Genomic DNA, 26,452 nt, shown 5'->3' with positions numbered 1-26,452 from the left:
CCGAGCGGCGCAGGTAGTTCCACGTAGCGGGTGTGGGCAGCCCTAGCCCTGGGGCCCAAACTATATGTAAACTCTGCTTTCCCACTTTCTCGCCGTCGCCAATGGCCGCAAACCAAAAGAACGAGCTGCCGCAGCAGCAGCCCAGAGCCACGCCGCCTGGCCCGTCGCAGGGCCTCGCTGCGACCTACTCTGGCTACGTCTCCACCACCCACGATGCGCTCATCCTCTTCCAGGCATGCATGCAGGGACTGCTCCACTACGTGTCGCGGCGGCTGCACGACCGCGAGCGGTCGGAACTGATCCGTTCCGGCAACATCTTCATCTTCAACGAGGGCACGTCCGGCATCAAGCGCTGGACGGACGGCATCGCGTGGAGTCCCTCGCGCATCCTCGGCAACTTCCTGGTGTACCGCCAGCTCGAGAAGCCCTTCGCGCCGGGCGAGAAGAAGCGCGCAGCCAAGCGCAACCGGCGCAAGAAACGCGCGGAGCCGTACACCACCACCCCTGGTGAGGGCGCGAGCACGGCTGCCAACGCCAACTTCGCGCTGGAGCCAGACCACCCCGAGACGCAGCAGCCCGACTCGCCGCGCCAGCCTAAGATCGCGATCACCGCCGCCTCGGTCGTGCAAGCCGGTGGCTCTGGGTCCGGACACATTGCTGCCGGCCTGTACGACCCTGACGCCGAACGCGCGCTCGTGGGCTCTCTCGTCGACTCGTACGGCTTCAAGGACGGCGGTCTCATGAAGAAGACAATGTCGGTGCTCATCAACGGGTCCCCGCACCACCTCGTCTCCTACTACAAGCCGGAGGACGTCGTTCAAGGCAACTTCTCCACCCCGTCCACCAACCCGCTGCTGCGTGACCTGCCGATCTCGCCCGAGCTCACGCAGCGCCAGAACTTCCGCATTCCTCCGGACGGCTCCAACTCGCTTGAGCGCGCGGTCGTCCCTGGCGCGGCCGCCATCCCGATGTACGACCAATACTATCCCCGCGGCGCGGAACCTGCGGCAGTGCAGCAAGACGAGCACGGCCAGGTCATCCCGGCGGACCCGTACTACGGACGGCAGCAGCACTACGTGCACCCCGCCTACCGCTACCCGGGGGTGGTTTACGCACAGCCGTATGCCTACGGCGTGGCGCAAGGGCCGCCGGGGGATCAGAAGTACTACGGCGGAGAGTACGCGCAGATGTATGGACCGCCTCAAGGTCCTGGGCCGTACGGCTGGGCACCGCAGTATCAGCCCCCGCCGCAGTCGCTTCCCCAGCCGCCGCCCCAGCAGCAGCCTCCGCAACAGCAGCAGCAGCAGCAGCAGCAGCAATCTCAACCGCAGCAACAGGTTCAACCTCCAGCGCCGTCGCAACAAGCACAGCAGCAACCACAGCCGCCACCCCAGCAAATGCCGCTTCCCGTCGGCACCCCTCTGTCCACTGTCCCGCAGCCCCCCCAACAACAGCAACCGCAACAACAACCGCAACAACAGCAACAACAACCCGGCCCGGCGCCCGCGCAGCAGCAACAGTTCCACCAGTAGTCCGGCGTGTATATTATTGTATTTGTAGGCGCATTCTGTAACCGCCGCGTGTATTTCTATCAGGTAGTTTAATGTATGGACTAGTATGGACCCCGCCCGCAGTCGCGGCTGCATCCACGGGGGAGAAATGGCCGGCACCTGCCGGGCACGCCCATCGCATGGCGAAGTTTGTCGCGAAATAAATTTAAGACAATCGCATTGCTGATGGTTGAGGAATAATAAGCTTAACTTTGGCGCGGAAGCGAACCTCAGTGCGCAGGGCTAGTGCTGAACACTATCCTGCGGAAGGTTGCGTTTGCCAGCGCAACGAAGGTTGTCCACACGGACACAAGGTTGTGGAAAATTGCGGCGATGCGGCAAGGTTTCACTGCGGGTGGTACGCGCGTAGCAGGGTTTCTTGGTATTGCACTCTGCCGTGCCGTGGCCGCGGTGGCAGGGAAGTATAAAGCGGAGCGCGAAGCGCGAGGCGGTGAAGGAACGATGTGTTTACGAGTTGCCTATGCGACGCTGTCCGGCCGTCTGCGCTGCTCGTAGTCCCAGCCACCGGTCTGCAGCGGACGACGGTGCAGGCGTGTGCGCCTTGTTCGCACGGTCGCTGGTGCGCGTCGTGAGGGCACACTCGTGATACCGGCGGCGGTGGAGTCTTGCAGACGCGAGCTCGCGCCATTGCGCTGCGGTCTGGCGTCATCTACAGCACATCCACCGCACTGCACACTGCACTCGACACCGCACACAGCCAGTGTCCCGCTGAGCGCTCTACGCGGGTGGTGCGTCAAATGCGCAGACTTTCGCTGACGCGGGGTTCGTGAGAATGCGAGCAGTGAGCGGTGGCGGTGGTGGGTGCTGTGGGGTGTGGAGTGGTGAAGCGCGAAGCGTGGGCGTAAGCAAGCCCGCGATTGGGAGCTGCGACTTTTTTCTTCAAGCCCCGCCAATCTCCTCCAAATCCACGCCAGCACAGCGCCAACTCCACGCCGTCCTCCATCGCGCACCGCACTATAGTACACATAATGAAGGCCTACTATCACGACAACCTCGAGGTGCGTCTCCCGCTGTTGTCCTTCATCCGTCGACGCTGTTAACACCGCGTACTGCACAGACGGACCAACGTCTCTCCCACGACTCCGGCATCGCCGCCACGGCCGCCGCCGTGGCGTCCCTCGGCGTGCTCGCATACCACTTCCCCACCCTCCCGGAAGTGTTCTCCCTTGCCACCGCCCGTGACTACAAAAACCACGACGAAATCGTCATCTCCCCGGCCGCCTTCGGGGCCGAGGTGTACGAGGAGAAGGTGAAGATGTTTTACAAGGAGCACTTGCACGAGGACGAGGAGATCCGGTACATTGTCGAGGGCGAGGGGTTTTTTGATGTCAGGGATTTGGAGGATCGGTGGATAAGACTGCTGCTGACGAAGGGCGACTTGGTGGTTTTGCCGGCCGGAATTTACCACCGTTTCACGACTACTTCGGAGAATTACGTGAAGGCGTTAAGGCTGTTTAAGGACGAGGTGAGCACTTTCTTGTTGTTGTGCGTGGCGGAGCCGGGTGGAGTGGACGTAAGAGGACAGTGGGACAGCTGGCTAACGATGTCGACAGCCCAAGTGGACGCCGCTGCCTCGACCAAACGACGATAACAAGTACCGGATTGAGTATTTGCAGTCGGTTCTCGCTGCTTAGTCGTTCTGCGACGACGACGGCGTGGCGACGCGGCGAAGACCGCGACCGCCGGACGAGACGAGAGACGAGGAAGTGACGAGAGGACGAGAGGGAGCACGACGAGGGGAGGATGAAAAGTGGAGTTTGATTGTATTTCGCACGCGCACAGACGGCACGTGAATGGTTGTAACTTGTAATTATTGTAAATGGGTGGTGGTGTCAAAGTGCGCAGCTAGCGGTGTGGGGTTGGAGTCGGAGGTGGTGAACAATCCGGCGGCGAGGAGTCTATATGAGACACCGAACACTAGCTGATGAGCTCACGTCCCTCCCACCACGCATTGTCTACACCCTCCACCCCGCGCACTCTACCCCACAGCCCACCTTCTCGCCGTATAGCAGGGTCGTGGGCAGAGGCGACAGATCCCCACACGCTGCCAGTATACCGCACTGCATCCGACGCCCCTCGCGCCCGCCATCCGCATCACACACACACACACGCGGCATGACATCTCTCCTAATAAACCGGCTGCTCGACTCCCTCGAAGCAGACGACCGTCCCCCCTCGCCACCCTCCCCCGCTAACGACGACGACGCGGAGATGGACATCGACTCTTCCCCGCAGCGCGCCTCCCCCGGGGCCTCCTCGTCTCCGCTCGTAGGCGCACCATCGCCCATCGCCGGCATATCCACGCTGCCGCCACAGATCATCACACTCACCCCGTCAACGCGCGCCGACGCCCTCGCGGCGGGAGGCGGGAGCGCGCACAGCACACCGACGGGGAATCCGAATGGACGATACTCGTCGGTGGCGCCGACGGCGGAGTATTTTCCGCTGTTGCACGCGTACGGATCCGCGGTCCCGCCGACGCCGCCAAAGCGGGCGCGGACGGGGAATACGCCTGAACCCGGGAGTGTGGCGGGCGCGCTGTGGCCGCAGGCGTGCGACGCGCCGTCGGCGGCGAACCCCGCGAAGCAGTACGTGTGGTTGATCTTCGGCGCGACCGGCACGGTCGGACGACACATCTGTCGTTCCGTGCTCGAGCGAGGGGATCTAGTGATGGCGTGTTCGCGGAATATCAAGACCACAGTGTCGATACCGCCAGAGTGGAAGGATCGGCTGTTCACGACGACATGCGACGTGCGCTCCCGCGCGAGCGTGAAGGAGGTCGTCGAGCGCACCGTGCAGCGGTGGAACCGCATCGACGTGGTCATGACATGTTTCGGAATCGGCGTGATTTCGCCCTGCGAGCAACAGGAAGAGCACGATGTGCGCGCGCAGTTTGAGACGAACGTCGTGGGGCTGTTTCACATCGTGCAGACCACGCTGCCGTATTTACGGCTGAGGAATCGCGGGCGGTACATCGTGTTTTCGAGCATAGCCGGGATGTTGGGGATTCCGGGGATAGGCCCGTTCAGCGGGACAAAGTGGGCTGCCGAGGGCATGATGGAGTCCCTCGCCTACGAGATCGAGGAGTTTGGCTGTAAAGCTACGCTGGTCTATCCCGGCGTCGTCGAACAAGCCGAATCAGACAAGCGGTCCCCGCCGTGGCGCCACTTCGTGATAAAACCGCTCAGCAACGACTACCGCGGCACACCCGCCGAGCACGCGCGTCGCATGATACTGTGGCTATCCGCGCACAGGGCGACCGGCGTCGCGAAGATCGGAGAAATTGTCTGGGAGCTTGCGCACTGCAAGAACCCGCCTCTGCGGCTGCTCATGGGCTCCGAGGCGGTGGAGACGATGCGGGATAAGCTGCGGCAGACGATTGAGGAGGTTGAGGACTGGAAGTTTTTGTACACCGGCGATGCAGACGATTAATCCACGCGTGCCTGCCTCCACCTCCCTGCAGCAGTGCTGACAGCGCATGGTGATGCGTCCGGCGGCGTGGTCCGCCGTTCTAGAAGCAGAAGCTTCTGATCACGCTCACGCGCCTGCGCGCGCCGCCATTGGCGGAGTCACACGCACGTGCGGCGTGATCCGTACGGACGGTATTCCCGAGCCGAGAATAGAGCTGTGCGGCGCGCCGATGTGCTGCGCAGCGGCGGAGCCAGCTGCGGCGCGCGCCGCGATTGGGCGCGCGCGGGAAAGGCAAATCGATGTCGCGCCCGCGTGCGTCGCTGTGTCGAGCCGCCTCGACACCCGCGGCGTGTGGCGAGGGTTAGGGCGTGCACGGGCCCGCGCCGCGCCTGCGGCGCCCTGCGGAGCGGAGGCGTCATCGTGTCGAGCGGGATGGTCCCTGCGCCTGAGTCAAAGACGAGGACGAGGACTGCGCGCGCGAGGCGACACGCCGAGCGGCGCGCGGAAACGGAGCTTTGGGGAGCGCGACAGGGCCGGACGGGGTCCTACCGTGCCACGGTGCCGTGCAGCACGCAGCAGCAGGCGCGCGCGCCGCGGGGAGTACACGCCGCACGTGGGCGCGGGAGCATGGGCAAGCGAGATGGGGCGTGAAGGCGGTGATGCTGGTGGCGGCGGCGAGTGGGACGGGTCAGGCGAGGCGGAGGGCGGCAAGGGGGCGTGAAGAAGCTGCGAAGGAGACGCGGCGGCGGCGGTTGGCGTGGGCGGGGGGTTAGGGTGCGGCGGCGCACGGGGCAGGGCGGGTAACGCCGTGCCGCTGGCGCAGCACCGCGGGGACGAGGGCGGCGCGGGCGGCGAGGGCCGGCAGGGAGCAGCACAGAGAAGGAAGAGACGCGCAGGAGAGAAGACGGCGACGACGAGGAGGCGGACGGCGTAGAGCAGCCACGGGGGAAGAGGAGGGGGCGGTGTCTGGCGAAGAAGCTGATAATCGCGGGGCTGGTCCGAGAGCGCTCACTTCGTCTGCCGCGCCTCGCCCATTTCCCGCGTTCGAGAGCCCGCTTCTCCTCTTTTCTCTTCTCTTCACCTTCTCGCACTCCTCCGCGCTCCCGCTCCCGCGTGCTCTCCTCTCCGTCCTCGCGTCCACCGGCCTCCGCCCGGTTCCTCCCGAGCTACCCGCCGCCCCGTCCGGCCTGCTGCCGTCCGCTCCCCTCCGGCCGGCCGTCCACTACGCCTGCGCCGCAGCATCCCCTTCGCGCCACGCCACACCCCATTCCGGCCGTCTGCAGCCCCGTCCCCACCACCTCGGCGCCCATCCATCTCCCGCGGCTGTCTCCGTTTTCGATCGAGTGGTAGGTTTGCATCCACCAGGATGATGGTGCGCCGTGCTGCGGCCGCGCTGCGCTGCGGCCCCGCCGGGGTCTCGCGGGCTCGCCAGATCGCGTCACTCACCCCCTCGCGTTGCACCATCCATCCCATCCCCATTGCCCCGCGCAGCCACCGCCGCGAATGCCCGCTAACCTCACGCAGACGTCGGTGTCCATGCGCCGCCCGGCCCGACGCGACCTCTCCTGATCCCAACCCTCTACCCCAGCACCGCCGCCGACCCCCCTGCGATCGTGATCATACACAATGAGCTACCCCCGCGGCATGATGCCGCCTGCGCAGCGCATAAACGAGCTCCTCGACGCGCTCAAGCAGGAGATCCAAGAAGTCACCAATGAGGCGAATCTCTACCGCATGCACAAGGAGGACTTTAACCACAAATGTGAGTGCGCCGTGGTGGTGTGGCCTCGCTGACCCGCGCTGACCGCCGCAGACAACCAGCAAGTGGTCGAGATGCAGCAGATGCGCCAGAGCATTTTTGAGCTCGAGAACTCGCTCACCAAAATGCGCGACCACTACGAGGAGGAAATCAACCGACTCAAGCGCGAGCTGGACGCCAGGAGCAGTCTCGTCCCGGCGGCGATTCCGCAGGCGCAGCAGCAGCAGCAGCAGCAGCAGCAGCAACAAGGCGGGCCTGTGCCGCAGCAGCAGGCCGGTGCACAGGGCCCGCCCCCCTCGCTCGGCCACTCGACCTCCAGTGTGTTCCAAGGCATCATGTCTGGCCAGGGCGGTCCCACCGGGCCTTCCCTGGCGCTGCCCCAGGAGTCAAACCCCATGCACGCGCAGCAGCCACAGCAGCAGCCCCAGCCGCAGCCCCCGCAGCAGCCCCCGCCCCCGGGGTTACAGCCCGGCATGGGCCAGCTCGGGCAGCCACTCGCGCAGCAGCAACCACAGCAACAAGCCCCGCCACCACAGCAACAGCAACAGGCCCCCGTCGCGCCGCCGCAGCAACAGGCGCCGCCACAGGGCAGCTACGGCGCGCCGGCGTATTTGAATGGATACCATAACCCGCAACAGCAGCAACAGCCGCAGCCGGTGGCCACGACGCCACACATGAGCCACAGCAGGCCGCCGGCCGCTTCGGACATGCGCACGTCACCGCACATGGCGCGGGCGGCGAGCCCGGTGCCGCTGGGGAACAACTTGGCGGATCTTGACTTCGACCACGTGCGGGACGAGTACAAGAAGCAGGAGAGCGACTGGTTTGTGATCTACAACGAGCGCGTGCCGCGGGTGCTGGATGTGGACCTTGTACACACGCTGGACCATTACTCCGTCGTGTGCTGCGTGCGGTTCTCCGCAGACGGAAAGTACGTCGCCACCGGGTGTAACCGGTCAGCGCGGATTTACGACGTGCAGACGGGACAGATCGTGTGTAATCTGCAGGACGAGACGGTCGACCGCGAGGGCGATTTGTACATCCGCAGCGTGTGCTTCAGTCCGGACGGACGCTTCCTCGCCACCGGCGCAGAGGACAAGTTGATTCGGGTGTGGGACATCAAGTCCAAGACCATCCGGCACACGTTCTCGGGACACGACCAGGATATTTACTCGCTGGACTTCTCGCGCAACGGCCGGCATATCGCGTCCGGGTCAGGTGACCGGACGGTGCGCGTGTGGGACATCGAGACCATGCAGAAGGTGCAGACCTTGACCATCGAGGACGGCGTGACCACGGTCGCGTTCTCGCCGGACGGTCGGTTTGTCGCTGCTGGATCGCTTGACAAGACCGTGCGTGTGTGGGACGTGATGACCGGCATGGTCGTCGAGCGACTGGAGGAGATCCCAGACGGCCACAAGGATTCCGTGTACTCCGTCGCGTTCGCGCCGAACGGCAAGGACTTGGTCTCGGGTTCCCTCGACAAGACGATCAAGCTCTGGGAGCTACAATGCGCACGCGGCCTGCCCAACACCCAAAAGGGCGGCGTATGCGTGAAGACATTCACCGGCCACAAGGACTTCGTCTTGTCTGTCGCGCTCACCCCCGACGGGCAATGGGTGCTCTCGGGCTCGAAGGACCGCGGCGTGCAGTTCTGGGACCCGCGGACGGCGCAGGCGCAGCTGATGCTGCAAGGACATAAAAATTCCGTGATTTCCGTTGCGCCGAGCCCGACGGGAAAGTTGTTTGCCACCGGTAGTGGTGATTGCCGTGCGCGGATTTGGCGGTACACTGTCAACGGGCAGCCGTAGGCCGACCCGAGTGCGGCGAACTGAGGGAGCGTGAGAAGAGAGGAGAAAAGAATGTAATAAGAGAGGAGCACAGAATGTAATTCTAAGTACGTTTTTGAATGTTGTTTTGTCTGTGTGAGGGTGTGCGAAAGATGAGGACGATCTGATACTGAAGAAAGATGACTGCGTTTTTTGTTTTATGTATGCAAAACAGTTTAGTAAATGTATTCTAGCAATCTGTTCACTGTCAGGTGGTCCGAGTTCAGAAGCAAGATCGGAAGCAAGATCGGGAGGTCCGGCAGAGCGTGGGGAACCGGCGATGCCTGTGGCGTGTGTCAGCCGGTCGTCCCAGAATAAGGCATGGCACGGTGGGCAGCCGAGGGCGCTATTTTGGGGACCATTTGGCAGCATGAACGGCAACGCCGTTGCGATCGTCGTTCTGTTCGTGTGGCCAAATACCGGAGGCGAGTACAAATATACCGCGCACGCACGTATACAACAGCGGCGCGATGCAGCAGCACGACGATATATATCTTCCGCGCCCGCTCGCTTGTCCGCCGCCGCTGCACCAGCCGGCGCACCCACAGCAGCAGCACCCGCAGGCGCAGACGCAGCACCAGCACCAGCACCAGCAGCACCAACAGCAGCGGTACTCACACTACCTCCCGCCCGTACCACACGACCCCGCCACACCGCCGGCGCCCCCGCCGACGCTCCCACACCTGCGCCACCCACCACCTCCCCCTCTGCAGGCCAGCAGCACGCCATATGACCCCTTTGACGCACACGCATGGCCGCTCGCGCAACAGCATGGCGTATATACGCCACTCGCGCTCACACCCTCGCTCGCGTCCGTCGCGGGGGGGTCGGTCGCCGGGGTACATGCGAGCGCGATGTCGAAGTTGAGCGGGCACCACGGGATGCATGATTACTTCGACCTGCCGATGCCGGTGCAGACGCAACGGGAGGCGCCGGCGAGACCGCAGCAGGTCCCGTTGATGAGGCCGCGGCCGCCGCCGGCGTCGTATTCGTCGTCGTCGTCGGTGGGGAGCGCGGGATCGTATTTGTCGAGTGCGTCGAGTGCCTCGTCGGTGGGGTCGATGACGGGGTCAGGGTCGTATATGGGGTCCTCTGGGTATGCTGAACATCCGGCGCAGGAGATGCCGATGGCAATGCGGCCGATGCAACATCAGCAACAGATAGAGCATCCGCGGGCGATGTCATTTGGAGATGGCATGCAATTACCCCCCGTGAACGTTACGCCACCGACACCACCAGCAACCGCATCAATACAAGCACAAGCTCCGCCGCAGACGTCAGCGTCTAGGTCAGCGCCGATATCCGTGCCAGCACCCGCGGCGCCGAATGCGGCGCCTGTGGGCGCAACGCAGGTGGATCATCTTATGCTACTCATACAGTCGCGCGAGGACATAGCCAAACCAGAGCGTTCGAATTCTACGGCTTCGTTTGATGAACACACCTCCGCGAGCTATGCGTCCACCGTCGCCTCGAACAGCACACCGACCACTCCACGGACATCGGTATCTAGTGCCACCGGCACACCCACGCGCCCCTCGCTCACTTCGTCGAAGTCAACTTCTTCGTCGACACGGCGCGAGTCCGCCACCGCGGGAAAGTTCGCGTGTCTCGAACCGGGATGCGGGAAAGTTTTTAACCAAAGAACGCACTTGGATATCCATGGCCGCAGCCACACCGGCTCACGACCATACATGTGCGACGTGCCCAACTGCGGCAAGCGCTTTTCGCAGCGCGGCAACTTGCGCACACACAAGCGAAGCCACACCGGCGAGAAACCATACGTCTGCGAGCGGTGTAACAAGCGCTTCGCCCAGCGCGGAAATGTGCGTGCACATTTACTAATCCACGAAGACTACCGCCCCTTCGCCTGCCGCCTGGACGAATGCAATAAATCCTTCACGCAACTCGGAAATCTCAAGTCTCATCAGAACAAATTCCACTCAGAAGCGTTACACATTCTCGCGTCGAAGTTTCAGTTATACGCACATGCGGCGCAGGAAGATATACCCACGGAGGATCGGGAGATGTTTACGTATTTTGCGGAGTTGTATAGGAATTCGAATAAGGGGATTAAGGGACGGGGAAAGGATTCGAACAGGTTGGTCAGGTTGAATAATGAGGGGGAGGTCGTAACGAGCGTGGAATTTTTGCAAAGGCAGCAGCAGGTGCAGGAGTTTGAGATGAAGACGGCAGAAGGCGAGGACGAGAAGCTACAGCACCAACAACAGCAGGAGCAACAACACCGTCACCAGCAACAGTCTGTATCGACGAGTTTGGAGCGATTAATGCCGCCTCTTGACGCGCCCATTCGCGGCGGCAGCGGTGCACAGTATGATATCTCCCGATACCCAACCCCAGGGTCGTCTTCGTCGGCCGGGGCCGGGCCGAGAGCGGGAGGAGTGCAGAATACGGATGCAGTGTCGATGGATTTGGCACGGCATCATTTACAACAACCTCCGCATCCGCCACTTCACGGACTTTCATATCTGCACCACCCACCGCCACCTCCGCCTCCTCCTCCTCCTCCTCCTCCTCCTCTCCCACAACAACAGAACCAAGGACAAGCTCAAGCACAGTTGCAACCGCCCGCGACGATGCACCCGCCGGTGATGCAACCAGCTCTCACAATGCTGCCGGGTCAACAACAACTACCCCCGCCTCAAGGCATGTTAGCCGGCACCTCCCCCGGAACTCCGGGGGATAGCGGTCCCCACGGGCTTCACCACGGGCTCTTCTAATTATTACGCACTCTCTTCACGACATACGTGACTTGTATCTATTATTTGTGTTTTGGTATATTGTGTCTTACTCCGGGATTTGTATGTGTACGATACGGAATTCTCTTTGGTTATTCGGATGGAGCTTGGATGCGTTATGGGACTTGCGGTTTTTTTGACCAACCTTTATATCCTTTTGTATATAGTGAATTTACAAGTTATATCGGATATCCATCTCCAGTAACCCCGGAGCGTAACAAATGTCGCCGCGCACGGGAGACAAGGGTTTCGCCAGCGTGGTGCTCATCCTTGCCAGCGCTTGTGGTGAAGCAGGAAGTCGGGGCGGCTATGGAAGATGCAGACTGGAGGAGAAGAGGTGTGATCCCTTCGCGTGTGCGACGCCAGCGACGGCATGTGTAGTCGTCTGCGATGCTGATTACCGAATCTGTGGAAGACGAGTACGCGACGGCGGTAACTTCCTTGTTGCGGTCATGCGCGTTGACAAGGGCCACGCCTTGCGTCTCTCCCTCCCGTCCGCCGACAGCGCCGCTGGGGAACACAATGACAGCGCCGTCGGAACTACCGGTGTACACGCTGCCATCGTCCCCCGTTGCAAGTTTCACGTAGAATGAATCCACGCGTAAACGCGGGTGGCGCAAGATTTCGAGCGGTGCGTGCGCCAGCGGGGAGGATGTGTGCGACAGTGAGTACATGTACACTCCCCCATCCCGACTTAGCGCGTGGAGGAGATTTGTCCGTCGATTCAGCGCCAGGGATGTTATCCCATGATTTCTCCCTTGGGGACTCGGTGTCGCAAAGCTTGTGCCCGAGGGGAGGATAGATAAGGTGAGCGATTCGCTCGTAGGCGGCATATATACGCCGACACTACTCGTGAGCCTGCGAAGATCAAACATACGAACCGAGGCACTTCCCTCCCCGGCGGCGAATAGCACATTTTCCCCCGCCGCGATGCCCGTCGGCGCGAATTCGATGGATGTGACACTCCGCGCATGAGTAGTCTTTGCGCGGCGACCTTTTTCGGGATTCTGTGCGCGTAGAACACAAGCCGTGGGGAGTCTTTCGACATCGTTGCTCCCCGCGCGGATTTGTGCGCGCGCCATGCGTGTGTCGAACAAGGAGATTGTACCTCCGCGCGTAGATGTGGCGAGGATATGATGCGATGAAGGGTGGAAACGAACTTGTTTCACTGACGTCTCGTCGCATGGCCGTAATATCGCCGTGCATCGGCCTGCCGCAATATCAAATACACGCGCTGTCTGGTCGCCAGACGCTGTCGCGAGTAACACCGGCGCGTCAGCAGTCGTGGGGAGGGCGAGGTCGAATATCGCGTTATCGTGACACGACATCGTCACCATTGCCGTGCTTATCGAATGTCTAACCGCGTCATGCGACTCTGGCATATCGGGCAACACGTGCACAACACCGCGTTCGTCGCCGATCATGATCGTGCCATTTCCTGTGGCCACGGAAAACGGGACAACCGAGGAGAGGGCCGGGGAATGGACGTGGTAGTGGTCCACTGTGTAGAAGGATATATAGCTGTCGCATGTATCAAGGCGTGTGATGTCGGCGCGGGTAAGGAGTGCGTCACCGTGTAGAGGGAAGCGGTAGGTGGATGGATATAGTTCCCGTGTGAACAAGCGGCGGGGAAGAGGCTGCGAACGCGCCGGCACACGATGGTCAACCTGCGCCACCATAGACGCGGTCGATGACTCTATTGTCGACTTTCCAATCTCCTCTCGTCGCGGCAGCAAATTCATCCGTTTTACTCCGTGCATCTCATCCACCTCGTGCTCCTCCCCTTCCGACGGAATCACAATCATATACTTCGCTCTTTTCGACGCCGGCGGCGTCGTATCCGGCGTCACCAGCCCCCGCGGCGGTGAAGACGATCCGGCGCGCACATTGCAGCTCGCAGAGTTGAGTGACGAACTTCCTGTTATATCACCCAACACCCGCGCCGTTCGCCCACGGCGTCGTGGTGTCGCGTCACCGACGCTAATGGAGCTGATGCTGGTGGTCGCGACAGACGCGGCGCCAAATAATGTGCTCTGAGTATACCGCTTCGAGCGGCCCCGCGGCTGGAGTGGCGACGACATGTCGGATGAGGAGTCCATTGTATGTGTGTGCGAACAAGAAGTCGACTGTACATGTGGAGTTGGGAGGTTCGTGGTGCACGCGAAGGAGTTACCCGGTTTTGATACGCGTCAGTTTCGCGTCGGTGTACGCACCTTTGTAATCCGGCTGATCATGTGAAATAGCAGATTACAAGCGTGCTTCCGCATACTAATTTTAGAATCCATTGCTGAAGCGAAGGCGTCGGAGCGCGTTGTGTGTTTGAGAAGCGGTGTGAACATTAGCGCTGGATGCACGCAGCGCGGAGTTGAAGACTGACGGGCACCAACACGCGCGCTCGTGTGGAATTCAGCTAGAAGTTGCAATTCGAAGACCAGGCAAGATATTGATTGATAATTAAAAGTTGATTCCATCAGTCCACTATCGCAACCACCGATGCCATAAACGCAAGATTCGAAGAGCAACGACTAGCTTGCGATTGCTGGTATGGTTACGAGATGTTAAAACACGTACAAAAACAAGTTATGGCGAGGGCCGGTTTGAAGTCCACGCTTCCAGCGGTTGCTACGCCGCCCGAATCGTAATCTTCCCATTCGCCCACTACTCAATGCCTGCATCACCGCTATCATTGCTATCCGTCTATCCAGCCATGATTATGAATATGCAGCGTGCTCTAAGCATCACTCTCCCATCCAGCCCCGCCAATGCTCTCCATCATCTCGTTACATAACGCTCTCACCGCATCCTGGTCGTTTATATTCGCGAGCCAAGCGCTATCATCCGCCGGTGGACTTTCAAACTTGAACCCGTCAAATGCCGGAAACACAAGCGGCGTGGTCAGACTCTGCTTCAACCGCTCGTTATTAGTCTGCTCGTGCAGTAGCATGTGCTTCAAGGCGTCCGGGCCGTCGCCGAATATCGCGCGCAAAGGTTCGACATGTACATGCATGACATGCTCTTCTCGCGCTGCTTCGGTGTCGAATTTCAGCCGTCGTCCGGCAATATCGAAGCAGTTTGTCCACCGGCACAGATTCCGCTCGTCTATTCGCTCGGGATCGTGGTAGTGGATCAAGTGCACGTGCTTCTGCAGCGTCGCTAAGTTGTGCAGCTGCGCGCCGCAGCCTTGCCACTCGCATCTGTATATCGCGTATGCTCTCGTCGGCGGAAGAAATTTCTGCATCTGTCGCGTCCGTGGGGTATCCCGCGTGACAACCGACGAGGCGCCGCGACGACCGCTGCGTGTGCGGGCACGACTACCACGTCCACGGCTGCCACGAGTGCTCACGATAGTCGTGGCCACTGGTGTCGACTGCGAGAATGCAATATCGACAGTCGCTGGTAGCGAGGTAGCGACCTGGACAGGTGAGCGAACGATGCCGGGACTAGGGATACTTGGGGGTAGTATGCGGATTGGCGAGTCTGTTCTCAGTTGACTGGCACCGGACGGCGCGACAATTGGCGCTGTTGCATGTTGGTTGGCCTGCGCAAGTGGTTCGCTCTGTGATGGAGCAAGTGAAAATGTATCCATAGGTTCTGGGGTATTTATCTGTTCAGCAACAATCGAAGCATCCGCCGGAGAGCTCACGGGCAGCGGTAGCAATCTTGACGTAGTCGATCCCATGTTGTCTAGCTTGTTCTTTTGCGGAGTCGCGGTAGTAGCTAGAATGTATTCTGTCGGACGCAGCCCCTGTTGCACGTGCGCTGCAGACGTCGTCGTGGTGTCTAAACCCGCAGGCGACGACGCAGCGCTCTGTTGTAGTAGTAGTGATGATGTTGCCGAGATTGTACTCAAGGCCGAAGACACGGTCGCGGCTGACTCTGCAAACTGTTACTCCTATTTCAATACACAACACTAAATACTGTGACCCGTACGAGTTGGTTCGCCGCCTGGGACGTGAGCGACAGGAACTAGAAGCTGGCCACCTTCGTCAGCGCGGACAGCAGGTGCTGGCGCCTTCGATGGCCCCAGTGTGTTCTCATCTCTTCGCTCCCTTTCTGACTCATTTCCTACCTCCGGCTCTGGATTGTCGTCCAAGACAATGACGCCGTCCGTCGGCTCGGCCACTGGCAACGACGCAAATGCCGAAGCGGCGGTAGATGTGGTGGTCGTCACAATCGGGACCGCAGCACTTGTCACTGCAGCCGTCGTCGCCGTTGATATTAGCGTCGTGGGAATCGATACTGCGGCCATCGTCGTAGCCGGCCTGGCCATCGTCGCCGGCGGCTGCGACTGCGGTGGCATCACCGTTGGCGTCGGATCGAACAAGTCCCATGGAACCATGCGCTGCACGTTCTCCAGATTAGAGCGCGCGTCCAAACAGACCGGTTGCGTGCGCAGCAGTGGCATCAGCTCGAAGTTGAGCGGCTTGATTACCGGGTGCTGGCCGAGCACATAAAGAATGCTCGTCGCAACATTGTCCGGTGTCAGCGCGGTCACAGCGCCATACATGGGCATTGCCTGTTCCATAGCCGGGGCCATGGCGGGTGCGGCTGAGATGGGGACGGCTGAGACTGCGGCAGCAGGAACACCGGTGGGTTGGACTGGCCCCTGGTGGAGCAGGCCAGCCGTCAGAGTCGCCTTCGCCGGCATCGTAGGTGATCCCGCAGCAGGCTGTGGCTGCCTCGTCGGCCTATCCGCATCTTTGTCTGCGGCCTTCTGCAGCAGAGAGAGCGTGTAGATAAATATCTGCGCGTTGCAGAACAGTCGCTTGAGCCGCAACTTCTCTGTCGCGTTATCTGCAGCGCGCCATTGGGTCGCATAAGACTCGCACAGCAGCATGCCCTCGTGTTTGTACGCGCCGATCTGTTCTGTTGAGACAGCGCTGAGCAGACGTGCGTATTGTTCCACATGCTTCGTCGGGGGAAGCTCGATGTGGAGTGAGACGATGCTTTTGACCTGCTCTGCGATAGATAGAGTGGTGTCGAGGCGTGGGGGTAGGATGGAGGCGGGGGGCACGACGGCGGTGGACTGAGCAGTGGAGACGCCAGGCTTGTCTGCCGGAGCATCCGGCATCGGAACATCAGCGGCCGTCGTGGCTCGCGGGAATTCTATCATCTCGGCGGTAGGTAGCCTTGTTGCCGCAACTTGCTCCGACGATATCGGTTTGAGCCCCAGCTTCAGCTGCTTCCCGCGAAACTCGTCGAGCAATGCGTTTGGATCGGGCACAGGATTGAAGCCGAACGAAACTTGCTGCCGCTCGAACTCGTCGAGAATAGAAACGGGATGTAAGTTTGCCGGCGGGAGTGTGTCTTCTCGCACTGCAGGCTGGGTGAGGAGCAATGGGCGCTGTGGTGACGTCCGTGCATCTGGGATTTGTTGCGCATGTGCAGTCGGTCTTTTATGTGCTACCGGCGCTCTCTGTGTCGGTGTTAGCTGTGATGTAAGTGTCGGCTGGATTGCTGATTTCTGCGCTGGCTGCACTGCTGGCATAGGCACAGGTGCAGTGGGGGCTGCGTGTGCTTCTGGCATCAGTGAGGTCGCGACTGGTGCTGACCGTGCTGCAGGTTTGGGGACTAATATGCCCGGCGTCGGCTGCGCTAGAGCAGCTACTGATACCGGCGCTGAAGCTGTAGATTGTGCGGAAGCAACGCTTGGTGTTAGAACTGTCGATGTTTGTATTGCTGTTGTCGCTGACGCTGACGCCGGAGCTGTGGTGGCTGCAGCTGCTGCAGCTGCAGTCACTACTGGTGCCGGTGTCGGTGCAAGTCCTGAAGCTGGTGCTGCCGTCGGAGTCGGCCACGAAGCTGCTATCGGCGGCGTAGGCGCCGAAGTTCCCGATCTCTTATTCCGGCCTGTCTCATTCGCGTCATTCGAAATCTTCCTCCTCTTCCACGCCGATCCTCCTACAAGCGCATCATCTGTTACCCGCAACAAGTCTTGTTCCGGCAGGTTGCGCCATCCATAATTTTGCAGCTGCACCGCCGGCATCTGCACCTCCTCCGCGAATATAACGGGATCCAGCTTCTGCAGCTTCGAGAGATGCCGCTCGATCGCGATGAGATCATGGCGGATGATGTCGCGTCGCTGCTCGGTGGTAGCCTCGAAGAGCGAAGAGACGCGGGAGAATACTGGTCTAGCGGCGGTGGTGGTTGAGGCACTGGATCCCGCCGGCGTCGGTGCGGATGAGGATGAGGAAGGTGATTTCGAGAGGGAGGCACCAGAGGTGCCAGTGCCGCACGCAGCAGGCGCTGCGAGCGAGTCTGGAGTAGGCGGCGGCGCGCTCATGGTGCGCTAAGGCGACGATGGCGGCTGTGCGGTGGATGGTCACGCGTGGAGATGCATGCGCGAGGGGTGACGACAGAGGTGTGAGACGACGGAATGTAGATATCAGACCAGCAGTACGCAGGGTGAGACCAGTGAACGTGCCTATCGACACGCGCACAGAGGCGGTGAACGCGGTGGACGGTGTATGAACACAGTGTGCGTACAATTGGCAACTGGTAACTGGCAACGGTGCCACTATCTACGTGTTCTATCCACTATACGCGGTGCACGCTCCTCAGCCACGATCGTGAACGTGGTTGGAGAAGCTATGGGCTAGGGTAGGGTTAAGCCAGGGTTATGATAGCTAGGTCTCAGCCCTAATTGGTGCGTGACTACTTGTTGCTGCGGCTCAACCTCCATCGCAGGCTCACCGCTCACGAACTGCAGCCATTCGGTGTCCCAGTCAAACTACACGCTTTCGTTGCCGTCTCCACCGTCGTCTCCATCACAACTCCTGCAACACAATGGCCAAGGTCTCTAAAGGTGCGCATTTGTTCATTGAAAACGTAAGTGTGTCCACATGCTTACCTTAGCAGACGTCTCCTCCTCCCGAAGCAAGTCGCGCAAGGCGCACTTCGCAGCGCCATCTTCCGTCAAGCGCGTCATCATGTCGGCGCCGTTGTCCAAGGAGCTGCGGGAAAAGTACAAGGTACGCACTCTCATCGCCATCGCCATTATCTCCGCCAATCCGTCCTAACTCTTGCAGGTCCGATCCGTACCCATCCGCAAGGACGACGAGATCTCCGTCGTGCGCGGCTCTTACAAGGGCAAGGACGGCAAGGTTTCGCAGGTCTACCGCCTCAAGTACAGTATCCAAGTTGAGAAGCTCACGCGGAGCAAGCGCGACGGCTCAACCGTCCCCATCTCGGTGCACCCTTCCAAGGTTGTCATCACCAAGCTGAAGATCGACAAGGACCGGGAGGATCTCCTGGCCCGAAAGGCGGCCAAGTAGACGCCGACCGCGCCACCACACAGTGTATCAAAAAAGGTCAAATAGTTTTGTTCTCTCGGTTGCATGTAATAAAAGTGCTATGACTCAACACGTTTTCCTTGGGAATATTATCTCCACATGCGCGACGCTTCAAGGTGCTTAGTGGTAAACGATTCCCATAGACTGAGATCCAAAGGCTGCGCGTGGGAACTTACAGCCCGCGCGTGTGCTACTGGGTATATCCCCCTGCGGCAGAATTCCACATCTTATTGCTCTGTAGACATGGTGTTTTGAACGCGGGGTGTCATGTTCAGGGCTGTAAAAATGCCGAATTTCTTCCCAGCTACGCACAATTTAAAACTTCCTTACGGAACCTCCATCACGAGTATGCCGCCATTAACACAGCCCTTGCAAAAGACCGCTCACACCCCCTCGGGTGCCCCTGGCACTCCGGCGCCTCCGAAAATTGATCCAACAACAATCTTATATCTACAATCCGCCGCCCACCTAACCAGCACAATCACCCCTGTCGTGTCGTCACATCTGTACTCGCGTTTCATCGCGACGGCCGCTGAAGAGTCCCTGCCGATGTCGCAACTCGTGCGGCAGGCATGCGCGAGCTGTGGTGCTGTGTTTATTCCGGGGCGGACAGTGGCTGTTGTATTGGCAACGAAGAGGCAGAGGAGCGGATTGAAATCATCCAGCACTACCATCACCACCACCACCACCACCACCACCACCACCACCACCGCTACTACTACTACTAGTACTACGACGACGAAACGGAAAGACAGACGAACCCGCCTCCGCGAGCGTCACGCCGTCAAATCTGCCTCCCAACAACTCCCTACCTCCGCCTCTTCCTGCGTCGGCTCGGACATCGAGATCAGCTGCCTCCCACAAAATCCCACGGTCGCCGTCATCAAAGAGATCAAGTGCAAACTCGTGGAACATCGCGACGCCACAGTCGTCGCGATCAGGACGAGGCATAAGCAGGTGCTGAAACGACGGTTAGCGTTAAGCAGTCGCGAGCTGTGTTATGTCTGTTTAGTGTGTGATAAAGTTACACGATTCGGAATCCCAAGTGGAGAGAGTGAGAGGGTCGGGTATTCTGGTGTTGCAGAGGGATTGCCAGCGGTGGTGGTGGCGAATTCAATGGCGGCGGGGACGAGCGGGGACGAGGATCAATGCAGCGCTGCATTCACAGCATTCGCCTGTACACCGAAATCCTCCAACTTGCCGACGCACATACAGAGCCAACCAACTACTATCACCACCGCTACGGCCGCTCTGCCCGTGACTCCTACAACCCCTCGCACCCAGCAGCCCACTAGCCTCGCGACGTCATCACCAAGTGACAAGCTGTCCTCCGGCGCATCGAGCAAGAAACGGAAGAAGCTCCGGAAAGAAACCAATTCGCTGCGCCAGATGCTGGTCAAATCTAAACAGATTAAAGACGCGAGATCGAAAAGTGGTGTTAGTCTTATGGATATGATGAAGAGCGTGTAACACAGCATTGGGATTTGCATCACGGCGTAACTTAGCATTATATTTGTAGATTACATTTGTACAATGGCATGATTTATATAATAGCCGGCGAAGGACTCGGCGAGCGTGCTGTGGTCTTGCTCAGAGCTATCCGATTCTCAATCCCAAGTAACTCGCAAAATGCCTGTGTCTGGGTATTTTTATACTCCCGCGGTGGGTATTTTGCGTTCTTACTCTTCTCCTCGCCATGATACCCTGGCTTCGCACTAACTTCGAAATTATCCGGCACCGTCAACTTTCCCTTCGCAACGATGTGCTCTTCAACCCACGCTCTCGCGCGTTCAATCCGCTCGCGCAGTGCAAGCCGCTCTTCTGGTGTCGCGCAGAGTTCTGGCGCGTCTTCGTCGGTGGAGAAGGATGGTGCCGTGGCTTTGGTGATGGCGAGCCAGTCAGGGTCGTATGAGATCGTGAGAGGCGCGAGGGATGTGGTGGATGGGGTGGAGGGTGGGGTGGGGAGGGTGAGGAGTTCGAGGAATTGGCGACGCGGAAGGCATTTGTCAAGTGCGAGAAAGCGGGTTTCGGCGAAGCCATGCGGTTCGGTTATGGCTGCTGTTGCTGAAGGTACGGGATCGGAAGCTACTGGCGGTGCTGCGGGAGACGCGACCTCGTCGGTATCGAAATCCATATCGTCCAGCACAATCTCATCGCTGTTCTCCACCTTCTCGCCTCCCTCCGCCTTGACTTCCTCTGTCCTCACCTCCCCCTCCTCATGCCTCACCACTCCCGGGAATCGCACATGCAAATGCGCGCTCAACCACCATCGCGGCTTAATCTTCTTCAGCAACGCCATTGCGGGCGGAGAGCCAAGTTCATGATTCTTGATATCGTTCCTGAAAAACTCCTTCTTTCTTAACAACTCCGCAAGGTCACCGTGATGCTCTATCCCCGCCGGCCAGTCGTGCGAGAGCATCACGTCCACGTTGCCTGAGAGCTGGTATAGCTTAAGTACATCGTATTGGCGGATATGGTAAATCGACCTCTTCGTTCGCTCATTGTACGGTAACCGTTCATAATGCCCCTTGAAATAATCCCTGGAGTTCCAGATGCCTGATAGCCCGCCGATCCGCACGCCACCAATGTTGACAACTCCAGCCGCGCCGAGGTAGTATATATTCTTTGCGACCCAGCCGCCGTAGTACAGTTCCCACATGTAATTACTTGCCTCGTGGTTCCCGCCGATGAAGAGTGTCAACAGCGGCGCGGTCTTGCGGCCAGAGTAGTACTCAGCAAAGTCGCCGAGTCGCCGGTATTTTGGGGGTATGGACATGCAGTTCACATCACGGATGTTGCGGGCAGCCTCCAGCGAGTTAGCATCAACATAGGAGACGAAGATATGCACCGGCGCACCTGAAAGTCGCCGCCGATGATGAGGAGATCAACGCGCTTGTTGAGCTGCGACACGGCTCTGTAGATCTTGTCGAGTTCGCTGTGGCAGCATCCTTCGAACGCGATGTTGAGCATTGCGGTGAGCTAAGTTGATCTACTGCGAACTTCAAGCTTGCGATGTTTTGGGAGTTTCTTGCACCTCTAAATTATTCACCGTCACCGTCGCTTCTCAATCCCTGTGTCTGTAACCATGTGCAATTCAGTTACTCTCTCTATTTACTTTTGATCTACACCGAAAAAACGGCAAACTCTTCTGCCTTTGCTTTTCCACCGGCAACAAGCTTCTCCGCGGCCGCAGCATACGCAGCCTTGACGGCAGCACTGTCCACACCCGACGCCGTCAACGCGCCTGCGACCTCCGCGAGCGCCTCGTCATCGACCTTCTCGGCCAGTGCATCCACCGCAGTAAGTACTTCACTAATGACTGCCGCGGACGCGTCCGTACCAGCTGGGACAAAGTAGTTCACTTCCTTCGCCGCACCCTTGACTGTGCGTCTGTTTTTCTTCTTCGCGTTCTTCGCCGCCTCTTTCGCCTTTTTCGAGCTAGCTTTATCGTTCTTCGCACGCTCTTCTTCCTCTTTCGCCTTACGCTCGGCGTCTTCTTTAGCTTTCTTCGCCTCCTCGGCCGCCTTGCGAGCGTCCGCGTCGCGATCCCACTTCTTCTGCTCCTTCGCCTTGCGCTCGGCGTCCTTGAACTGCTTTATACGCGGATCTAACGCAAGACAATCGTCCACGAGCTTACGCAGCCGCGCGGTGTCCTCTGTCTTGTGGCGCTGGCGTGCGGCGCGGTTCTTGCGCTCGACGTGCCGCTTGTGGTCGCGATTGTCCGTGTCATCTGGCGCGTCCTCGTCTAGGTACTCGAATGAGCGCCACGAGTCGAATTTGTAAAAGAACCCGTAAAACCCGTCGACCTCGGGCTTAGTCGAGGTCTCATCGCCGAGCTTGGGGACAGGCTGCTTGCGTGAGAAGCGGCCCTCGGCTTCGAACACCGGGCCCCATTGCTTATAGAACGAGCCCTTAGCCTTGCGAGAAGGCGGGGGCACATCAGCTTCCTCGTCGACGGAATCAAACTGCCGGCGCTTCACCGGATCCGACAAGATCTCCATCGCCTTCTGGATACACTTGAAAAACCCATCATCATCCAACCCTCCTGACGCGGCCTTCTTGTCCGGATGATGCTTCAACACCTTCTTGCGGTGGGCACGACGAATCTGCTCATCCGTAGCGCGGAAACGGTACTTGGACAAGCCCAGCACCTTGTAGTGATCTTGGCCCTTCCACTCCTTAGGGTCGCGCGCAAGCGTGGCGGGATCCTCCTCTTCCTCATCTTCGGAAACGACGTCCGCTTCCACGTTCTTGACAGCGGATTCGGCCTCAATCCGTTCGTCCTCGGACCACGTGCGTCCGCGCAGCGCCCGGCGCGCATGTGCGAGGTATTGCGGGCCAACGGGCTCGATGGTGCGGGTCACGAAGGCTGCGGTGCAGGTGTCAGTTAAGGATCTCTACCTGCACAAACAAACAACAAAAACTCACGCGTCAGCTTAGCATGCGCGACAAAGGCGTCCTGCGCAAGCCGTTCGGCAGCGGGCGCGGGCAGAACAGCGGCCATGGTCGTCGTCGTCGTTGGTCTTGATCTTCGTCGCGGTTCAAATTTTTCAATGCGCCGCGTCAATACTCACGTGATCATCACGTGGACCACGTGCATGCTGTAAACTACGCAGCTGCAGATCTGAGCACCAGCCGTTTGTCATCCATTTCTTATCCGCGCATCACCACCTCCATAGTACACCGCCAAACAACTCCCCGCACCGACGGCACCAGCACCATGCTCGCGACATGCGCCGTGTTCTCTCTTGCGCTTGCGGCCGCCGCGAGTTTTGCCGGCGTTGCTTCCGGCGAAATGGCCGCTCAAGACGTCCTTACGCTGGGCCAACCCTCGGCTCTTCCCCCGCCCCGCGCGCAGCCTCTGCGGCCTATCGAATGGGGCCAACTTAACTTCATCAGCACCACTGACACGCATGGCTGGCTTGCAGGCCATCTCTTGCAACCCAGTTTCTCCGCGGACTGGGGCGATTATACGTCCTTCATCGAGCACATCAAGGCGCTTGCGGACGAGAAGGGCGTGGATGTGATTGTTGTCGACGACGGTGACCAGCATGACGGAAATGGACTTTCTGACGCGACGCCGTTGAATGGCGAGTTGTCCCAGGAGATTCTGATGATGGCGCCGATTGATCTCATGTCAATTGGAAACCACGAGCTGTACAAGTGTGAGGTTACGCAGCATACATACGATAAGCTCGCACCGCACTTTGATGGGCGGTATTTGACCTCGAATGTCGAGATCATGCTGTCGAATGGCTCGTGGGTGCATATTGGCCAGCGCAAGTACCGCTTCACGACGAAGAACCAGGGTATCAACATCATGGCCTTCGGCTTCTTGTTCGACTTCAAGCTCAACTGCGACAACTCTCGTGTCTCCGACGTCGAAGATGTCGTGCAGCAAGCGTGGTTCCAGTCCGCCATCCGCGAAGAGAATATCGACGTATTCGTCGTATTTGGACATTACCCCATCCGCTTCTGGCCCGAGATGTGGGCAATTCACCGCGCCATCCGCGCCGTGCACAAGAGTATCCCGATCCAGTACTTTGGTGGTCACTCCCACGTGCGGGATTTCACCGTGCTCGACTCCCGCGCGACCGCGCTTCAAGCTGGACGCTTCCTCGAGACAGTGGGCTGGGTTTCTATCTCCGGCATCGAGCCAGGCAAGTCTGAGGACGAGGCCGACTACGATAAACCGCTGAAGTACTCGCGTCGATACCTTGATTTCAACCCGTATTCGCTGAGCTACCAATCCAACACTACGCTTGGTGAACATGGCACTTTCGGAACCGAGAACGGCAAGAAGATCTCCAAGATTCTCGATGATACCCGCCAGATGCTCAACCTGTCGTATCCGTTCGGCTGTGTCCCCACCGACTACCTCCTCGAAAAGGCACAGTACCCCGGTCCCAACAGCCTCCTCACCCTGCTTGAAGAGCACGTCCTTGAGCTCCTCGAATCTGACGACCCGTCGCTTCACGACAACAGCCGTCTTATCTTCATCAACTCCGGCTCTTTACGCTACGACATGTACGCCGGTATCTTCACCGTGGACTCCGGTTACATCGTGTCCCCCTTCGATAACGCGTGGCTGTATTTCCCGCAGATGCCGTACTACATCGCGAAGAAGATCATCGACAAGCTCAACGCACTGGATTACATCTTCATGATGGAACTCACCACACCAATCTCGCGCACCATGCGCGTACGACAGTCGAATCTTGGGGATACTTTTGACATGGACGTCATGGCATCGCTCATTTCCGCGACGGAGCGCCCGGAGGACCAGGAGGATCTCAAGACCACCGGATACGTCACCATCGACGACTTTGGCATGGACGGCGATGACACCCCCCATAAGCCGTACCCGCTATACTACCTCCCCAACGCGGTCGCCACGAAGGACAAGTTTCCCGAGTCCGGCGTCGAGCCCGAGGCCGTCGACGTCGTCTTCCTCGACTTTATGAAGCCGTTCATTCTCAACGCGCTGGTCGAGATCGCACCCTCCATTCCTATGGAGGACTGGGTTGCTTCAGGCTACGGTGGCAAGCCTGTGCAGCAGCTCATCAAGGACTATGTCCGCCGCTGGGGTACCGAGTGCCTGAACTAGATTTTTCGTTTTAGTGTTTGAAGTGTAGGGGTAGTCATTTGCATGGGGATACGGATTTGTTTCAGTTGGTAAATTAGATGATTTATGGTATCCTACTCGTTTATAATAACAACTTTTATTGACGACACATTCACACAAACGTACACTACTTCAGAGCCTGAGCGCGACGCTTGTCCCGCTCCTCGGCGATGGAGAGCTTGATGCCCTTGCCCTTTGGTAGGCTAACAAGGGGCTTACCGGCCTCGCCGATGACGAAGACGTTGCCTAGTCGAGTGGCGAACGAGTTGTCGAGCGAATCCTTGAGGTGGACAATGTCAAAGCCACCCTCGTGGCGCTCACGGTGCGTGATGACGCCGACACGGCCAATGTTACGGCCGCCGGTGACGAACGCAAGGGCACCTGTGTCAAACTTGACAAATGACTCGATCTTGCCGGAGGCAATGTCAATCTTGACGGTGTCGTTGACCTTGATGAGCGGGTCAGGGTAGCGGATGGTGCGTCCGTCGTGGGTGACGATGTAAGGGATGCCCTTCTTGCCGAGCTGCACGCGCTTGACCTTGCCAAGCTTGTAGGATGCCTCATCCTCGGTAATACGGTGAATAGTGAACCGGCCCTTGACATCATACACAAGACGGAAGTGCTCGCCGGTCTTCTCGAGCGAGATGACATCCATAAAGCCAGCGGGGTAAGTCGAGTTGGTTCGCACCTTGCCGTCGACCTTCACCAGGCGCTGGTTAAGGATGGCCTTGACCTCACGGCCGTTAAGCGCGTACTTCAGACGGTTGCGGAGGAAGATGATGAGCGGGAGCGACTCGCCGAGACTGTGAGGACCGGCAGACGGACGCGGGGCCTAACGAGTTAGCATTCGTTCTCGTTCATCACATGCAGTGAACGTACATAAGCACCCGAGAGCTTGTCCAAGAGCCAGTGCGACGGCGCCGCCAATCGCTTCAAGTGTTTCTTAGGTCCGCGGCCCATGGTGGAGTGACGAGTGGAGGATGAGCGTGGTGATGCTGCTGGGACGCACTGAGAGAAGAAGACGAGATTCGCGGCGGAGGAAGACTGAATGGTGTGCACACTGCGCCGCACAAAAGCAGTCACGCCAGCATAGCGAGAGCCCTAGCTTAGGGCTTACCCCTAGAGTACAACTCCCACAGCTGACACAATATCACAACCCCTGCCCTGGTCTGAACTCGGTTCAGTCGTAGTTCTATCTCCACTGCGCAA

General features: G+C 59.3%; 13 protein-coding genes across 13 annotated transcripts; 8 read left to right on the top strand and 5 right to left on the bottom strand.

Moving 5' to 3' along the window:
- Positions 1-173: 173 nt before the first annotated feature.
- V1518DRAFT_364860 (Gti1/Pac2 family-domain-containing protein) lies at positions 174-1,409 on the top strand (the record flags this gene model as incomplete). Its single annotated transcript, XM_066901227.1, has 3 exons — positions 174-507; positions 631-941; positions 1,188-1,409. Coding segments are annotated over 3 exons (867 nt in total), but the record flags the coding sequence as incomplete, so codon positions are not given.
- Positions 1,410-2,539: 1,130 nt separating this feature from the next.
- V1518DRAFT_439320 (Acireductone dioxygenase ARD family) lies at positions 2,540-3,205 on the top strand (the record flags this gene model as incomplete). The annotated part of the gene is made up of 3 exons (XM_066906395.1): positions 2,540-2,569; positions 2,629-3,036; positions 3,125-3,205. The coding sequence occupies 3 exons, from the start codon at positions 2,540-2,542 to the stop codon at positions 3,203-3,205; spliced, it is 519 nt and encodes a 172-aa protein (XP_066757185.1).
- Positions 3,206-3,782: 577 nt separating this feature from the next.
- On the top strand, positions 3,783-5,003 carry V1518DRAFT_377999 (uncharacterized protein; the record flags this gene model as incomplete). The annotated part of the gene is made up of 1 exon (XM_066901596.1): positions 3,783-5,003. The coding sequence occupies one exon, from the start codon at positions 3,783-3,785 to the stop codon at positions 5,001-5,003; it is 1,221 nt and encodes a 406-aa protein (XP_066757184.1).
- Positions 5,004-6,954: 1,951 nt separating this feature from the next.
- On the top strand, positions 6,955-8,772 carry V1518DRAFT_423059 (WD40-repeat-containing domain protein). The gene has a single exon (XM_066905604.1). The coding sequence runs from the start codon at positions 7,077-7,079 to the stop codon at positions 8,550-8,552; it is 1,476 nt and encodes a 491-aa protein (XP_066757183.1). The 5' UTR covers positions 6,955-7,076; the 3' UTR covers positions 8,553-8,772.
- Positions 8,773-8,943: 171 nt separating this feature from the next.
- Positions 8,944-11,516, top strand: V1518DRAFT_423058 (uncharacterized protein). The gene has a single exon (XM_066905603.1). The coding sequence runs from the start codon at positions 9,041-9,043 to the stop codon at positions 11,306-11,308; it is 2,268 nt and encodes a 755-aa protein (XP_066757182.1). The 5' UTR covers positions 8,944-9,040; the 3' UTR covers positions 11,309-11,516.
- V1518DRAFT_423057 (WD40-repeat-containing domain protein) lies at positions 11,194-13,436 on the bottom strand. The gene has a single exon (XM_066905602.1). The coding sequence runs from the start codon at positions 13,423-13,425 to the stop codon at positions 11,506-11,508; it is 1,920 nt and encodes a 639-aa protein (XP_066757181.1). The 5' UTR covers positions 13,426-13,436; the 3' UTR covers positions 11,194-11,505.
- Positions 13,437-13,927: 491 nt separating this feature from the next.
- On the bottom strand, positions 13,928-15,804 carry V1518DRAFT_130448 (uncharacterized protein). Its single transcript, XM_066900721.1, has 2 exons — positions 15,396-15,804; positions 13,928-15,202 (listed from the first exon to the last, which is right to left on the bottom strand). The coding sequence occupies exons 1-2, from the start codon at positions 15,655-15,657 to the stop codon at positions 14,058-14,060; spliced, it is 1,407 nt and encodes a 468-aa protein (XP_066757180.1). The 5' UTR covers positions 15,658-15,804; the 3' UTR covers positions 13,928-14,057.
- Positions 15,805-17,967: 2,163 nt separating this feature from the next.
- V1518DRAFT_423054 (60S ribosomal protein uL24) lies at positions 17,968-18,688 on the top strand. The gene is made up of 3 exons (XM_066905601.1): positions 17,968-18,131; positions 18,185-18,297; positions 18,355-18,688. The coding sequence occupies exons 1-3, from the start codon at positions 18,113-18,115 to the stop codon at positions 18,598-18,600; spliced, it is 378 nt and encodes a 125-aa protein (XP_066757179.1). The 5' UTR covers positions 17,968-18,112; the 3' UTR covers positions 18,601-18,688.
- A 260-nt stretch (positions 18,689-18,948) lies between these two features.
- V1518DRAFT_423049 (uncharacterized protein) lies at positions 18,949-20,165 on the top strand. Its single transcript, XM_066905600.1, has one exon. The coding sequence runs from the start codon at positions 18,967-18,969 to the stop codon at positions 20,086-20,088; it is 1,122 nt and encodes a 373-aa protein (XP_066757178.1). The 5' UTR covers positions 18,949-18,966; the 3' UTR covers positions 20,089-20,165.
- On the bottom strand, positions 20,162-21,588 carry V1518DRAFT_439316 (lariat debranching enzyme, C-terminal domain-containing protein; the record flags this gene model as incomplete). The annotated part of the gene is made up of 2 exons (XM_066906394.1): positions 20,162-21,424; positions 21,475-21,588. The coding sequence occupies 2 exons, from the start codon at positions 21,586-21,588 to the stop codon at positions 20,162-20,164; spliced, it is 1,377 nt and encodes a 458-aa protein (XP_066757177.1).
- Positions 21,589-21,740: 152 nt separating this feature from the next.
- Positions 21,741-23,122, bottom strand: V1518DRAFT_439315 (DnaJ domain-containing protein; the record flags this gene model as incomplete). The annotated part of the gene is made up of 2 exons (XM_066906393.1): positions 21,741-22,987; positions 23,047-23,122. The coding sequence occupies 2 exons, from the start codon at positions 23,120-23,122 to the stop codon at positions 21,741-21,743; spliced, it is 1,323 nt and encodes a 440-aa protein (XP_066757176.1).
- A 163-nt stretch (positions 23,123-23,285) lies between these two features.
- Positions 23,286-25,354, top strand: V1518DRAFT_442814 (Metallo-dependent phosphatase-like protein). Its single transcript, XM_066906441.1, has one exon. It carries the CDS (start codon positions 23,339-23,341, stop codon positions 25,223-25,225), a length of 1,887 nt encoding a protein of 628 aa, XP_066757175.1. The 5' UTR covers positions 23,286-23,338; the 3' UTR covers positions 25,226-25,354.
- Positions 25,290-26,246, bottom strand: V1518DRAFT_388169 (40S ribosomal protein eS4). The gene is made up of 2 exons (XM_066901727.1): positions 26,123-26,246; positions 25,290-26,075 (listed from the first exon to the last, which is right to left on the bottom strand). Exons 1-2 carry the CDS (start codon positions 26,201-26,203, stop codon positions 25,371-25,373), a joined length of 786 nt encoding a protein of 261 aa, XP_066757174.1. The 5' UTR covers positions 26,204-26,246; the 3' UTR covers positions 25,290-25,370.
- Between the last annotated feature and the right edge of the window lie 206 nt (positions 26,247-26,452).

The sequence above is a fragment of the Limtongia smithiae genome (genome assembly GCF_038497785.1).
Source record: "Limtongia smithiae strain NRRL Y-17922 unplaced genomic scaffold V1518scaffold_16, whole genome shotgun sequence".
Lineage (NCBI taxonomy): Eukaryota > Fungi > Ascomycota > Lipomycetes > Lipomycetales > Lipomycetaceae > Limtongia > Limtongia smithiae.
The sequence above is the reverse complement of the archived record's forward strand: the minus strand, read 5'-3'. Positions and strand labels throughout refer to the sequence as shown.